Source organism: Trachemys scripta, chromosome 3 (assembly GCF_013100865.1).
Source record: "Trachemys scripta elegans isolate TJP31775 chromosome 3, CAS_Tse_1.0, whole genome shotgun sequence".
Lineage (NCBI taxonomy): Eukaryota > Metazoa > Chordata > Testudines > Emydidae > Trachemys > Trachemys scripta.
In genome coordinates, this window is record NC_048300.1 from 148361214 (window position 1) to 148375936 (window position 14723).

At 38.0% G+C, this 14723-nt stretch overlaps 1 protein-coding gene across 1 annotated transcript in view; it reads right to left on the bottom strand.

Moving 5' to 3' along the window:
* RIMS1 (regulating synaptic membrane exocytosis 1) overlaps window positions 1-14723 on the bottom strand; it is a gene marked incomplete in the record, with an annotated part of 487692 nt that overhangs the window by 153239 nt on the left and 319730 nt on the right. The window contains 4 exon segments of the mRNA XM_034766209.1: window positions 5596-5685; window positions 6148-6261; window positions 6600-6677; window positions 13534-13596. Coding sequence (XP_034622100.1) covers window positions 5596-5685; window positions 6148-6261; window positions 6600-6677; window positions 13534-13596 — 345 coding nt within the window.

Genomic DNA, 14723 nt, shown 5'->3' on the forward strand with positions numbered 1-14723 from the left:
TAAGTGCTGAAGTCTTCAGGCGTATTCTACAGCACACTGTGCCACAGAGAGCTGTGGACAGCATTTTGGCTCTACAGCCAGGCTATTCACATGTAGCAAAAATTTTACCTATGTCTACACTACAAAAGGTTTGCCACTATAGTTACACTAGCAAACCTTCTTAGTGTAGACACAGATTATACAGGCCAAAAAGTGCTTTTGCCGGAAATGTTTGTATCGGTTTCCTGATCAAAAGCTCTTTTATGTAGTTATGGTATAACTGCATCTATGGGAAGACATTTACCGGTACAGAAGTGTTTAAAAAAATCATCACACCTCTAAATGACAGCACTATACCGGCAGACGTTTCTAGTATAGGCGAGGCCTAAGTTACCTACAGTGGAGGAGCAAATGCTGAAGAAACCCTCGGCATTATTATTACTATAATTATTTATTTATAGCTATTTATCTATCATATATTATGTAGTCAAAGTACATTCGCTAGCCCGGAGTTTTTAAAGAGGGAGCTAACTTAGCCTTGGGCCATGGCTAGGTAATCTGCTCTATTCAAATCTGTAGTTAGGCTCAATGGCTTGGTTTCATCCACTGACACTCAAACTCATTCCTTTCCCTTCCCCACTCCTACAATTCACTGGCACTGTGTTTTAAACAGTCTTCCTTATTGTTTCCCAGTAGGACCCGTCCCAAATAATTTCAAATTGTGTAGTTCTTGTCTGTCAACTATGAAAAAGTTTGCTCTTATACAATTCAAATTGTTTAAATGAAGTTGCAGTGAATGGCAATGTATATTTCAACATTTTCTGCCACCACTAACACAGCACAGCAATTTATTTAAGCAGCCTTAGGAACAGGGAAGCTTTCTGGGCATGTCCTGTAAAGTCCTGATTGCCATCTGTACTGACCCATTGCCATATAAAGTAAAGAGGAAGGCATGCAGTGACGCCTTTAATGGGAAGATTGGGCAGAAAGCCAGTGCCAGCATTCCACCTGACAGTGTTCAAATGGAGTTATGTTAAGATTAAATTATACAGATGCAGCATCCTGATGCTCAAAGAGCAACCAAGTTACAATATATGAAGAGCTTAACTTCACTGTATGAAACATTGCAAATTTATGTTGAAAAAAAGTTTTTAAAAACAAGAATAATAAAAAACTCTCCTACAGTCCAGTACAATTTCCTGATTGTACAGTAAGGCTAGGCCACTGAACGTTTTAGTCTATATTCTATTGTTAAGGAACTAAAAATGTCTGATGTAGCATTTCAGGTGACAAGTACAATACTGTGCAGAGTTTAAAGTTCAATACTATTTCCAATAAAACATTAATGTGCAAACAAAGTGCTTTATTGTCAGTACACTAAACACAGCCCATATCACCTTGTTCAAAATGCAAGTGCGGGCACTTTTAACTTCATATTTCACACTTCATTTACTTTATATTTTCTGGGACAAAAGGGAGCCCAAACACAATTTATAATTCCTGTGAAGGAAATCTGGAATACCACCGCAGGAGTTCCTTATTTACACTTCTCCATAAAAGGAGAATGTACTTCAGAAACAGTGACATGATAGTCACAAACCAACCATGGTTCAATACATGGAGTAACTAGTATCTGCTGATTAAAATCTTACAAATAAATTCTAGAAAAAGTCCACCAAAGCAAATAAGAAAAAAATTCAACATATGGCTCTGGATTAAGTATAATATAGCTAATAGATTGCTAACCTCTTGGATGCAGAGTGGACAGCTACCTTAAATAATGAGGTCTGAAATCCCTGGAAAATTCTCCCCCCTCAAAAAAAAATCCCTGAAAGAATTGCTTTTGTGTTATTTTAAATTCAACTTTTGCATCTTGCTCTCAAAATTGGACAGATTAAAAGAGCTGTATCTCATCAGTATGTCGATGGAGTCACAGCCCAAGTCATCTTATTATTTTCCACAAAGGCATCATACTATTCCATCATACTATTTGTAATCTGTGGGCATCCCACACAAGAGATTCCATAGGACAGAAACAACTACCCACAACCATCCTATGGGACTTCTAATAAAGCTAGAAACAGAACAACCCCAGAGTGATGTGATATATACTCTAGCTAGGGACCACAGGGAATTCAACAAACCTAATGTTCAGTGGTATTACATATTGCTGATAGACCTCAAAGGATCAGCATGGACACTGTTCACTAAGAGGACATCATCAACCAGTGTTGTAATTTCTACTCCATACCTAGGCAGAAAACCTGATGGGCAAGAATCATAGACGATTAGGGTTGGAAGAGACCTCAGGAGGTCATCTATTCGAACCTCCTGCTCAAAGCAGGACCAACCCCAACTATATCATCCCAGCCAGGGCTTTGTCAAGCTTGGCCTTAAAAAATTCTAAGGATGGAGATTCCACCACCTCCCTAAGTAATCCATTCCAGTGCTTCACCACCCACCTAGTGAAATAGTTTTTCTTAATGTCCAACCTAGACCTCCTCCACTGCAACTTGAAACCATTGCTTCTTGTTCTGTCATCTGCCACCCCTGAGAACAGCCTAGCTCCATCCTCTTTGGAACCCCCTAAACTTCAGGTTGTTGAAGGCTGCTATCAAATCCCCCCTCACTCTTCTCTTCTGCAGACTAAATAACCCTAGTTCCCTCAGCCTCTCCTCGTGAGTCATGTGCCCCAGCCCCCTAAATCATTTCCGTTGCCTTCTGCTGGACTCTCTCCAATTTGTCCACATCCTTTCTGTAGTGGGGGGCCCAAAACTGGATGTAATACTCCAGATGTGTCCTCACCAGTGCCAAATAGAGGGGAATAATCTCTTCCCTCAATCTGTTGGCAATGCTCCTTCTAATGCAGCCCAATATGCTGTTAGACTTCTTGGCAACAAGGGCACACTGTTGACTCATATCCAGTTTCTCGTCCACTGTAACCCCCAGGTCATTTTCTGCAGAACTGCTGCCTAGCCAGTCAGTCCCCAGCCTGTAGCAGTGCATGGGATTCTTCTGTCCTAAGTGCAGGACTCTGCACTTGTCCTTGTTGAACCACATAAGATTTCTTTTGGCCCACTCCTCCAATTTGTCTAGGTCACTCTGAACCCTATCCCTACCCTCCAGCATACCTACCTCTTCCTCCAGCTTAGTGTCATCCGCAAACTTGCTGAGGGTGCAATCCATCCCATCACCCAGATCATTAATGAAGATGTTGAAAAAAACTGGCCCCAGGACCAACCTCTGGGGCACTCTGCTTAATACCGGCCGCCATTGAGCCGTTGATCACTACCCGTTGAGCCCGACAATCTAGCCAGCTTTCTATCCATCTTATAGTCCATTCATCCAATCCATACTTTTTTAACTTGCTGGCAAGAATACTGTGGGAGACCGTATCAAAAGCTTTCCTAAAGTCAAGATATATCATGTGCACCGCTTTCCCCATATTCACAGAGCCAGTTATCTCATCATAGAAGGCAATCAGGTTGGTCAGTCATGACTTGCCCTTGGTGAATTCATGTTGACTTTTCCTGATCACCTTCCTGCTTCCTCCAAATGCTTCAAAATGGATCTGCTTAAAGACCTGCTTCATGATTTTTCCAGGGACTGAGGTGAGGCTCACCGGTCTGTAGTTCCCTGAACTCTCCTTCTTCCCTTTTTTAAAGATGGGCACTATATTTGCCTTTTTCCAATCATCTGGGACTTCCCCCGTTTGCCATGAGTTTTCAAAGATAATGGCCAATGGCTCTGCAATCACATCAGCCAACTCCTTCAGCACCCTCAGATGCATTACTTACAGACCCATTTCTAAATACTCCTTAACCTGTTCTTTCACCACTGAAGACAGAGGCAAAAAAAGCATTGAGTACTTCAGCTTTTTCCACATCATCTATCACTAGGCTGCTTCTCCCATTCAGTAAGGGTCCCACATGTTCCATGACCCTCTTCTTGTTGCTAATATACCTGTAAAAACCCTTCTTGTTACCCTTCACATCCCTTGCTTGCTGCAATTCCAATCGTGATTTGGCCTTCCTGATTACACCCCTGCACGCTCGAGCAATATTTTTATATTCCTCCCTAGTCATCTGTCCAAGTTTCCACTCCTTGTAAGCTTCCTTTTTGTGTTTAAGCTCATCGAAGATTTGTCTGTTAAGCCAAGCTGGTCACCTGCCATATTTGTTATTCTTTCTGTACATCGGGATGGTTTATTCCTGTGCCCACAATAAAGCTTCTTTAAAATACAGCCATCTCTCCTGGACTCCTTTTCCCCTCATATTAGCCTCCTAGGGGACCCTGCCCATCATGGAAACATGAGGCTTCTACATAGCCCCAAAGTTGGGTTTAATTTTCAGCTAAGATTTTTTCCCCATAACTAGATGTTTTAATGGTTACCAGCTATTGTTCCCTGAATTTTCAAAATGATGTACAGTGTTTTAGTGGCTTGAAATTAATACAGCAAACCACAAGTCCTACTTTGAAAATGTAACTATTTTTTGGACTATTTTTGTTGCTAAAAACACACAAAAAATTTACATTAATATCCTAGGCCTTAGTTATGGATTGCTTGTTACTCCTCTCATCACTTAACAACAACAAAAATGGTCAGTGCTGTGATAATTTCAATAACCAATTCTTCTGGACTGATTGATGAGCAAATTCACATTATTATCCTACATATTACTTGAGTATTTACACCATGGGCTAAATCCTACTTCTACTGAAGTCAATGGGAGTTTTACTTTTCACATCATTGGGGGGGTGGGTGACAGGATTTCACTTTATAAAAACAAGAATTCTTAGACAAAAATACTGCAAACATTCAAAAATTCCTTGTTAAGACATACTCACATCTAATTACAAAATCTGTCCATAGTATTTGGTTTTCCTGTCACTTTGAACTACACTAGCTTTAAAGGTGAAAGTTCAGAAAGCATCCATTAAATGTTTCCGTTCAACATAACAAGTGCAACTAGATTTCATTTAAATTGCTGAAAATGTTGCTAAATGTATGTAAACTAAATACGGTGTTATATAGTGCAAAAATAATTAAATTGTTTTTCTTTACAATTTAAACAAACAGCAATAGATATGGCAGATTAGATTAACAAAATAATGTAGTTGGTTGGTTGGTTTGTGGAAATTAATGTATATACTGTTATATACATTACAATTTTGATTTGAAAAATAAGAGTTTGATCTCACGATTTGCATCCTAATTCATATAATTTGTAAATTTTATGTCACCATCTCATTTGCAATCTGCAGAATGGGTAAGAAATAAAAGTAATACATTTTAGCAGATGATAATGAAGATTAACAATCAAGTGGTGCTCCTTCACCTCACTTAACACTGCAGTGTTATTATCAGCATACTGAGGACTTTTGTAAACAATAACATTGGCTTGAACTAAAAATAGGGAAAGAAGAAGCCAGAAGCAATTATAAACTGCAACACACAATTTGCATGGCATATATGAGTATAGGGGCAAAAATGTCTACAAATACCAAAGCGGATATGAATGTACAGACATGTAGAAGACTCATATGGAGAAACAAACAAAATTGACAAAGTTCACCAGCACAATGACAAGAAATTCATAAGTCTTTACTTTATACCTTTCTCGTTCTGGTGAATGCAAACTAGTATCTGGTCTCAAGCAGTTGGTACTAGCACTCCTAGCCCTGTCAAGGGAGGGCTGTAGTTCACTAGTGCCAGTGCATTGCATCCAATGGTAGAAGAGAAAGAAAAAGAAAACAAAGAAAGGAACACAATGTTAGATATTAAATAATAAAATAATGTTCTCTTTACATAAAAATGTGGTATCACAATGATTTAATTAATAAAGATGTAAAAGAGCTGACTAGATGACAATGCAAATATTTGTTTAAAAAATAAAACCAAATGAAAGATTATGTTTGAACTTGTTTGCATAAAAAATCTCAAGTATCTAAGACCATAAAATGAGACTAAACAATATATACTTATGAGAAAGTGGAACGGGAAATACTAAAACAATACATCTAAATATTTATTACTAGTAACAACTGCTATACAGAAGGACAGGATACAGTACATTTCAAGTGAAAGTACTTTAGAGTGAAGCTAATTTACTTTAGAAAACCATATTACATTCTAAACAGGAAGGGGCACTTCTACTCAGTTCTTACCTAACCAATAGTTCATCTGTAAATCTCGGTATTTGTGCATTAAGGCAATCACGAAGAAGCGAAATATCCTGTCTAATCACTGATTTGGTTTTAGCACATGCAGGCAGAGTTGAGCTTTATAAATTAAAATTATTTAAAATAAAAATAAAATTTAATTTCACATGTAATCAAAACCATACATATAAAGAAAGAAATGAGACATAAGGAAAAGAAAACTGTAATACTACTTAACTCCAATACTGACATTTCAGTAGAGTTTAATGATACAAGAATTCTAGACAAAACAGAGGTTGCAGGGGTTTATGACACTTATGTAAGAATTAATTTTAGATACTTGAATCTAGTTATGTTTATAAGTGTATGTTTTTATCTGTTAAAGTTTTCTAGACAGTACCACTATATTATTATAATGTGTATGTTTGTTTAAATAATTTAAGTGAATACTTACTTACCTGTAAATATTCCAGTGAGAACCATTCTCTAGTAAAGGCATCTTGGGTGGTAATGTTTTATAGTGCCTAACAGAATTTCTTGAATGTGGCAGAACAGAAGAAAACAAAAACAAAAACAAGCATGCCAGAAATGGAAATATAGGTAAAGGTAGAACAATGTTAACTAGAATGAAGACTATGTAATGTGCATAATACTATAGCAAGTTTGAACTGCTATATGCATAGATTTCTCAATGTATCCTTTTCTCTGTTCAACCAACATATAATTTCAGGACCAGATCTCCTATGCATGTAAACTCAGTAAACCTACTACTCACATAAGTAAATTTAGAGTAACATCAGAGGTCTGAATTTTCCTCTGGAACTAAATACCTTGGAATCTTTTCAATTTTTGATTAAAATGTATAAGCTGTTGTAAAACATGAAGTTGGTATTTACCTTGCTATTTTTATGTCAATAATACTTTATTTTAATCTACCTTGTGTGATTTAATGATCCCTTCTAGTTAGCTATACGATAAATTAAAAGCCTTCACTTCTATATACAATATCACAAACTAAACCACAGTTGCATTAGTATTCAAAAATGTCATGAATTAAAGTCCTTTAGAGGTGGTATACTAGGGGCCAGGTTCACAATGGGACTTTAGGCATTGCTATGCGGAGTACTATGGCGCCTAACTTTTAGGTGCCTAGAAAGTCCACTTGTATTCACAATGCCTGAGTTAGGCACCTAGGTTCCCTATATGGGGAGCGATAGGACCCTAAACATAAGAGTCACAAAAGGCAGCAAACTAGGCCAGGGTCTATCTAAGCTAATCAATGAGATGGTGATTGAGAGGGTGTGTCCTGAGCCCTGCCTCTCGTCAGGTGTCTAAGCTATTTCTTGCAAGAAATGCCACCAGTGGTGGTGATGCCAGTGCTTACTTTTAGCCCAGAGGTTAGAACACTCTGTTGGGATGTAGGAGACCCAGGTTCAATACCCCCATGTTTGATGAGGAGACAGGATTTAAACAGGGGACCTCCCACTGCTCATAAGGTTGCCCAAACCACTGGGCTTAGGGATATTCTGATGTGTGGTTCCTTCAGTCTCCACTGTTGATGCTGTCCCACTTTGGATAAATAATTAGAGAGCTATTGGAGCAGGGGGGCTGGATCCTAAGTCTTCCACCTCCCATGTGAAAGCCCTAAACACCAGTCATAGAGTTGTTCTCACATACACTCCCCTTTCTCTGGCCCAATGACTATTTAAGTATTTAATCAAAAATGGAACAGCTTCAAGAGGAAAGATGGAGGGAGCCACATATAAGAATATCCCATAGCTCAGTAGCTAAGCCAACATCACCTGAGGTGGGGCAGGGAGACCTCATGTTCAAATCCTTTCTCCCAATCAAGCAGAAGAGGAAATTAAACCCAGGTCTCCCACTTCCCAGGTGATCAGTCTAACTACTGGGCTAAAAGTTATGAAATAGAGACCAGCCCTTCCTTCCCCCACCCCAGGAATTTGAAAGGGCCCTGATCTAGTTAGCAAGCTCAGAGCTTGCCTACCAGATCGAGCCTCACAGGTGAGATTGGCAGGAGAACATCTATCTTCTCGTTGGTGGATCATGCTGGGGCTTAAGGCATCTGGATGTCTAGAATGATGCAACAGTGCACATTCTCAGAGGCAGAAACATAGGTGCCGAGGCACCTTTCACAACAAAAATGTAGGTGCCAATGAGTTTAGGCACCTACAAGATTAGGTGACAACTGAGGGGGGTTTAAGAATGCCAGTAGCACCTAAATGTCCTTTTGTGAATCTGTCCATAGATCACATTAAGTTAAACGGCATTAATAATGGTGAGCTAATTTTAAAAACTATAGGAATTGGTTTATCCATCATCAAGCACTTCTGTGGTGTTAGTGTATATCTACACAGATCTGGAAGTGTAATTTCCAGCTTGAGGAGACATGCCCACGTTAGCTCTGATCGCGCTAGCATGCTAAAAACAGAAGTGTAGCCACAGGGCCAGGGTAGGCTAGCTAACCAAAGTGCAGGTAAATTCTCCTGCTGCTCACATCACTGAGGCTACACTTCTATTCTGATTGAGATCGCATACATATGTCTTCTCAAGCTAGTAATTACACCTCCAGTTTGAAGCATAAGCATACCTTTGGATGAGAATTATTTACATCATAAACCAAGGCCACAGTACATAACATTTTAGAACTAGGAGTGTGGACTACCCTATCAAAATGAAACTCCAGGAGAAATGTAAAGGAAGAACGTGACCACCCAAATTGAACTCTGTCCCACATAATGCAGTTAACTGGAATTAAAACTGAAACTTTTATGGAGTGTCCACACATTCCACCAAAGTAGAGCTTTGGTGGGATGAGCAGAAGAATACACACCCTGGAGGTCCTTGCCACCTCCAGGTGTGATTCCTTTCAATAGCATTCCTTGACTCCAGGGATTTAGAGCTGGGTGCATCTGTATCCCTGTATCTGAACACCTCCATATGTGAGGGATTCTGAATCTGAATCCTGATTTTAAATCTTGGACCATCTCTAATTAATGTCACATACACTCTATACTCTAAACTAAAACTATCAATAATAATAAATACGACGCAATACAATAAGATGTCTAGAAGATAAGAATGTATTACTACAGCACTATGCCCACAGCATGCCTAAACTTTATAGTTACACCAATGTAAATGAGTGTGCAGAAACAATGCCAAACAACATAGATACCCAATAACTTGTTGAGTGGGCATATGAGACAATGGCATCCAAGCCATTAGTCTTTTTTGGACTCTGAATTTCAAGGGAGTTGGATCAGGCCCCATAAGTCTTGTAACTCATTTTAGCAACCAATCTATGGTAGCCATTATTATACTTCTACTGCTGTGTGGTGGGCTAGCTTCCATGCATAACAATGTGTCTTCATTGTAGTGATAACAGACTTCAGAGTGACCACCTAGCACGTTGCGGAGCATCTACTATAGAGTTAACCTACCGTACCAAGTACATTCAGCAATAAATAAGCTAGTCAATGGATACTGTCATATTTCATAACTCCATTATATTACTGCAGAGTATGGAACTATTATATAAATATACATATCAAATACATTATTAAAAGTACTATACCATTAGTACAGTATCCAATTTTATTTTTTTTTAAATCAGTGTATTTGGTATTGAACTTGAAAGTGAGGAAACAACAGTGACGAGAGCAAGGCATAACATAGGCAAGTGCTATGTGAAATTACATGACAGCACCTCCTTTCTGACCTGTATCCCACTTGTGAGCAAAAGAATACTGTTGATCATGCTAAATTGTGTTGAGGCTTTGTGCTATAATTAAAACTCCACTAGGGGCCAGATAAAAGTCACCATACTGTGTTTCATATAAGAACTAAGTGAGAATTTCAAATATTTGTAACTCAGCCATTTTAAAGTAATTGATGATCTGTAAGGGGAAAGGAGCAAATACAGACTCAGAAAGAGACAAAGAGATGCAGAAGTGGGAGCTGAAAAAAGAAAGGCCAGAAGAGGAACGTGAAGGAACAGGAGCTGCATGGTCCCATGAAGCTGACATAAAAAGAAAGGGGGCCAGGAACAAAAGAGAAGCAGGGACTGAAATGATTTATTAAATGTTGAAACACTGAAGCACGGGCTTCCTCAGTCACCGAAAGTTAGCCTGCCGTTCTTTTCTAATGATAATAGTTTAAATTTGAAATGAACTTTAATGGAACAGTTGCACTGATGCTGAAGTTCTTGTAAACTATATAATACTTTCTAAGTATTATACAGTGTAACAGAACCTAACCATAAGTTCATCCCTCCACTATCATTGATGAGACCTGGACAATTAAAACTATCCTGGACAAATTTGTGAAAATAATTGTGTAGGGAACAATCCTGCAGACCAGTAGTGCATTGGACTGCATGGTTTTACAGGGTCTTTTCCAATCCTAATTTCTAAGATTAAGTAAAATTTAGAGAGTACTGACCTAAACTTTTACTAACAAACAGTTTGTGAGTACAAAAGTACATACATGTTTTCCTTAGTTCTCATAACTGTACCATCTACAATAGAGTTGAATGCACACAATGACACTTATATTTATAAATGTCACCAGAAGAGGAGAAATAGAAATAGATATACAAAGATTGTAGAAAGTGCTGCCAATTTATCCTAACAAAAATAAAATAAAATTGAAAATGCCTCAGTACTCTTAAAATTAGATCAGAAAAATATTTTTCTTTGCTTACTAATAACCAATTTGTTTAGACAAATTTTAGATCTGAATTAAAGTGATCACTATCTAATGCAGGGATCGGCAACCTTTGCAATGCGGCCCAGCAAGGTAAGCACCCTGGCGGGCCAGGCCGGTTTGTTTACCTACCACGTCTGCAGGTTCAGCTGATTGCGGCTCCCACAGCCCGCACCGCTTCCCACAGCTTCCATTGGCCTGGAGCGGCGAATCACAGCCAGTGGGAGCCGCAATCAGTCGAACCTGCGGATGCGGCAGGTAAACAAACTGGCCCGCATGCCAAAGGTTGCCGATCCCTGATCTAATGTAACAAAAGCATGGGAATAAACTGTGACTACACTTTTTCTTCAATTTTTACACTTAAGTCAATGTTTTTTCCAGATTTTTATTTAATTTCTGTGGTATATGACCAGAGGTAGGCTGGTGAGATTGGGTTTTGTTTTTCTTTCACAAAAATTGATCGGGTAGGTTTTGTTTTTCCAATCCCAAGAATGGTTCACATCAGGATTCCATATTTTTGAAAGCTCCAAAATTTAGGAAAGGGTGTCAGAGTGAAGATGTATCTGGACCCAACCTTTAGCAATATGTGGAAACAAGGGTTGAAATGAGATGGGAAACTTTAGGTGTAGGGCTCCCATGGGGTGGTTTAATCCTGGTTCCTTCTTATACCAACCACAAAAGCTCACCATGGGTTTGGGTGTTAGATGATGTAAAAAGTTCAGTTTTGGCCCATCTCTGCTAGAGACTCTCCCCAGATTCCCAGTTGCTGTAAATCAGTGTCCTCCATTAAATCTGGTCCTTAGATCTTTCTGTCTATAGAGTGCATAATGAGCTATAGGATTCAAGCTGAATACATAGAAAGACACAGTTTTTCAATATGGCCACAGATATTTCTTATCCCAGGGAAATTGGAAATCAAGCACCCGATTCACCAGGGTGTTACTCAAATTTTATATCAGTGTAATTCCATTGAGATTACAATAATGAATTGGTGTAAATCTGGTGTAACACAATGGTGCATCAGTTAATGTGATTCATCATTGTGTTACACCAGAGTCTGAGTAGACAACGAGTACATAAAACAACCTCTCAGCAGATACAGTATGACACATTGCCAAAGTATCTAACCTTTTGATTTATGGACTTATTTGTTTAGAAAGTAAAATGTTTGCACTGTCTGCTAAATGGCATGAAGTCATTCCTTATTACATGGATTCAGAATAAATGGCTTCCAGTTTAAAATGTAAAAAGAAGTTTCAGGGATTTCTAACTGCTTTCAGGTAGCCTGTGTACTCTCATCACCAGTATGCTCTAATTAGGCTCTAAAGAGTAGTTTCCTGATTTAAAAAATTTTAATTAAACAAAATCTTCCAAATGGGAATCCAGGGAGATACCAAAATTAAAGATTTCATACCTCTTCTCTGAGGTATGAAATATTGCCTCATGTTGCAAAAGCATTAAAAATTAATTCAGATGTTACAAGCCCTGATCCTACAAATATTTACTTATATGTTTAACTTAAACACATAAGCAGTCCCATTACTTCACTGAAGGTCCGTCTCCCTACAGAATAATTTAAATTTGGGGTTCAGCCCCACACTAGTGCTGTGTCCTTTCTTCTTGAGTGCTGTAGGACCTACTGGAGCCTGGAGTCAATGTGGAGTATTGCAGTCTCTGGGATTTGGAGTCCTCACAGAATATAGCGCATTTATCAATTCAAAGGTGGGAAATGCCCTAGCAGGGCCCAGCATAGACAAAGCCAAAACTGAAATTCTAAATGGAAGGTAGGAAACAATGGATACATCTACTCTGCAAAAACCAACCAACCACACAAACCACATCAGCAAGTTTCAAAGCCTGGATTTACAGACTTGGCTCCACAGACTTGGGCTTGCAGGGCTCATGCTCCATTACAAAATAGCAGAATCAACATTCCCGCTCAGGCTGGAGCTCAGGCTCTGAGACCCACCGAGTTGCCAGGTTTCAGAGCCTAAGGAGAAACATCTACGCTGCTAACTGTAGTGCCATAGTGCAAGCCATGTGAGTCCAAGTCTGTAGACCTGGGCACTAAGACTTGCTGTCACTGGTATTTTTTTTGCAGTGTAGACATACCCAAGTGAGAGTTATAAGGTGAAGCACAATGATATGCAACCTTTGTTTATCTAGTCATGTGATCTTGTGAGGAATTTTCTTCAAGTTTGTCGTCAAAACACAAGAAGTATTTATTAATTTTACATAATAACAAAGGAAAGAAATCAAACAACCATAAAAAAATCCAAAAAACCAAAAGAAACTTTATAAAACCACAATAATACTGCCGTGCATTTGAAAATCAGGCCTTTTCTGACTAGACAGGTAATTTACCACAAAATTATATGCTGCAAAAATATCTGTATTATTTAATTTCAAATGTGACTGTTGACACTCATTTTACCACTAGGCTTTCAACTACTCTAATCATAACTATCAAAGTAAACAAACATATGTAAAAATCTTGATCAGTTCTTTTTAAAAAAGAAAATAATTAAATGACAATTCAGTTACGTGTTAAGAAAACAGTGTCCATTACTTACTGTAATATTAATAAAGCTAAAGGAAATGATTGGGCTAGTGAAGTACACAGAAACTAACCATAAGAAATCATGGTCATTGAATTCCTGTATTTACCTGGTGGTATGTAGGCACTCTGCACTTCTTCCTCGTTTTGCTCTGGGCAGCATAAGAAGCTCACTGCACAGACAGGATGGATGGTGAGTGAAACAGATATAAATATGAAGCATTAGATGACATGAGTTATGCAAATGATATGCAAACGAAAACATAAAAAAAAGAAACCAGAAAGCTCACACTGAGATAGCTGTCTTGATAGTGTTCAAACCAAAACAAATTACAATGCTGCTCTAAAATGTAAGCAATAAAGTACCTATGACAACTATATATTCAGATAATACTTTTAAGTGGACATCTAATTTTGTCTTTTTTTTTTTTTTTTTTAATAATTTTGAAGTTACTTTAGAGATTTTAATATTAAAAATTGACAGGATTCTTTATCAAATTACATTGCTATGGCAATCTTCTAGTTCTTGAAGTAGGTATTTATTAAAACATGGCAGCATGATAATAAAAATGGAATTATAGAACCTCCATTTTTTTGAACCCAGACAAGACTGTGTGTGCGCTGAGGAGTGGTGGGGAGTTATAAATGTAGTTTTATGCTCTAGTGAATACAGTGTAAGGAGCATCAACTCATCATTTTGGTGAAAAGAAAAATATTTGTCCACTAAAATATTAAGTTTATACAAATGTAAATTCTGATCTAAAGCTTTTGGATTGCAATATTTTGTTATACATCCCCTTACAGAAATAGAAAATGTGTTAATCAGTTATCAAAATCTCCTTTCTAACCATTTCTATTTTACAGTCTACTTATTCCATTATTGCAACCAGCAGTATATTACAAGAGCCAAGTGCTACAGCCAACAATATAGCTACTGTAAATTAATCATTTCTATCTTTAATAAACATGATTGTGATAACAGTATGTCCCTTTAGTGATTTTTGTGAGTATCTGCACTTCAGTGGAAATCACAAAGAGAAGTCCCAGAATCTCCTTATTGTTATTGACACCAAAGTGAAGCTAAAGTTCATGAAGATGCATCATTTAAAAAGAATCAAAGAATCATATGAAGTACTATGGTAACAGAGAGAGAAAAGATATAAAAATTATGCAAGGTGGCAAAATGATCAGTTACTTTCATGCTTTATATTGTCATTAAACTATAAATTTCACTATGGAAACTGGTATATCATAAGCAATATTTATGTAATATAATAAACCAGGGAAATCAAAATCACGG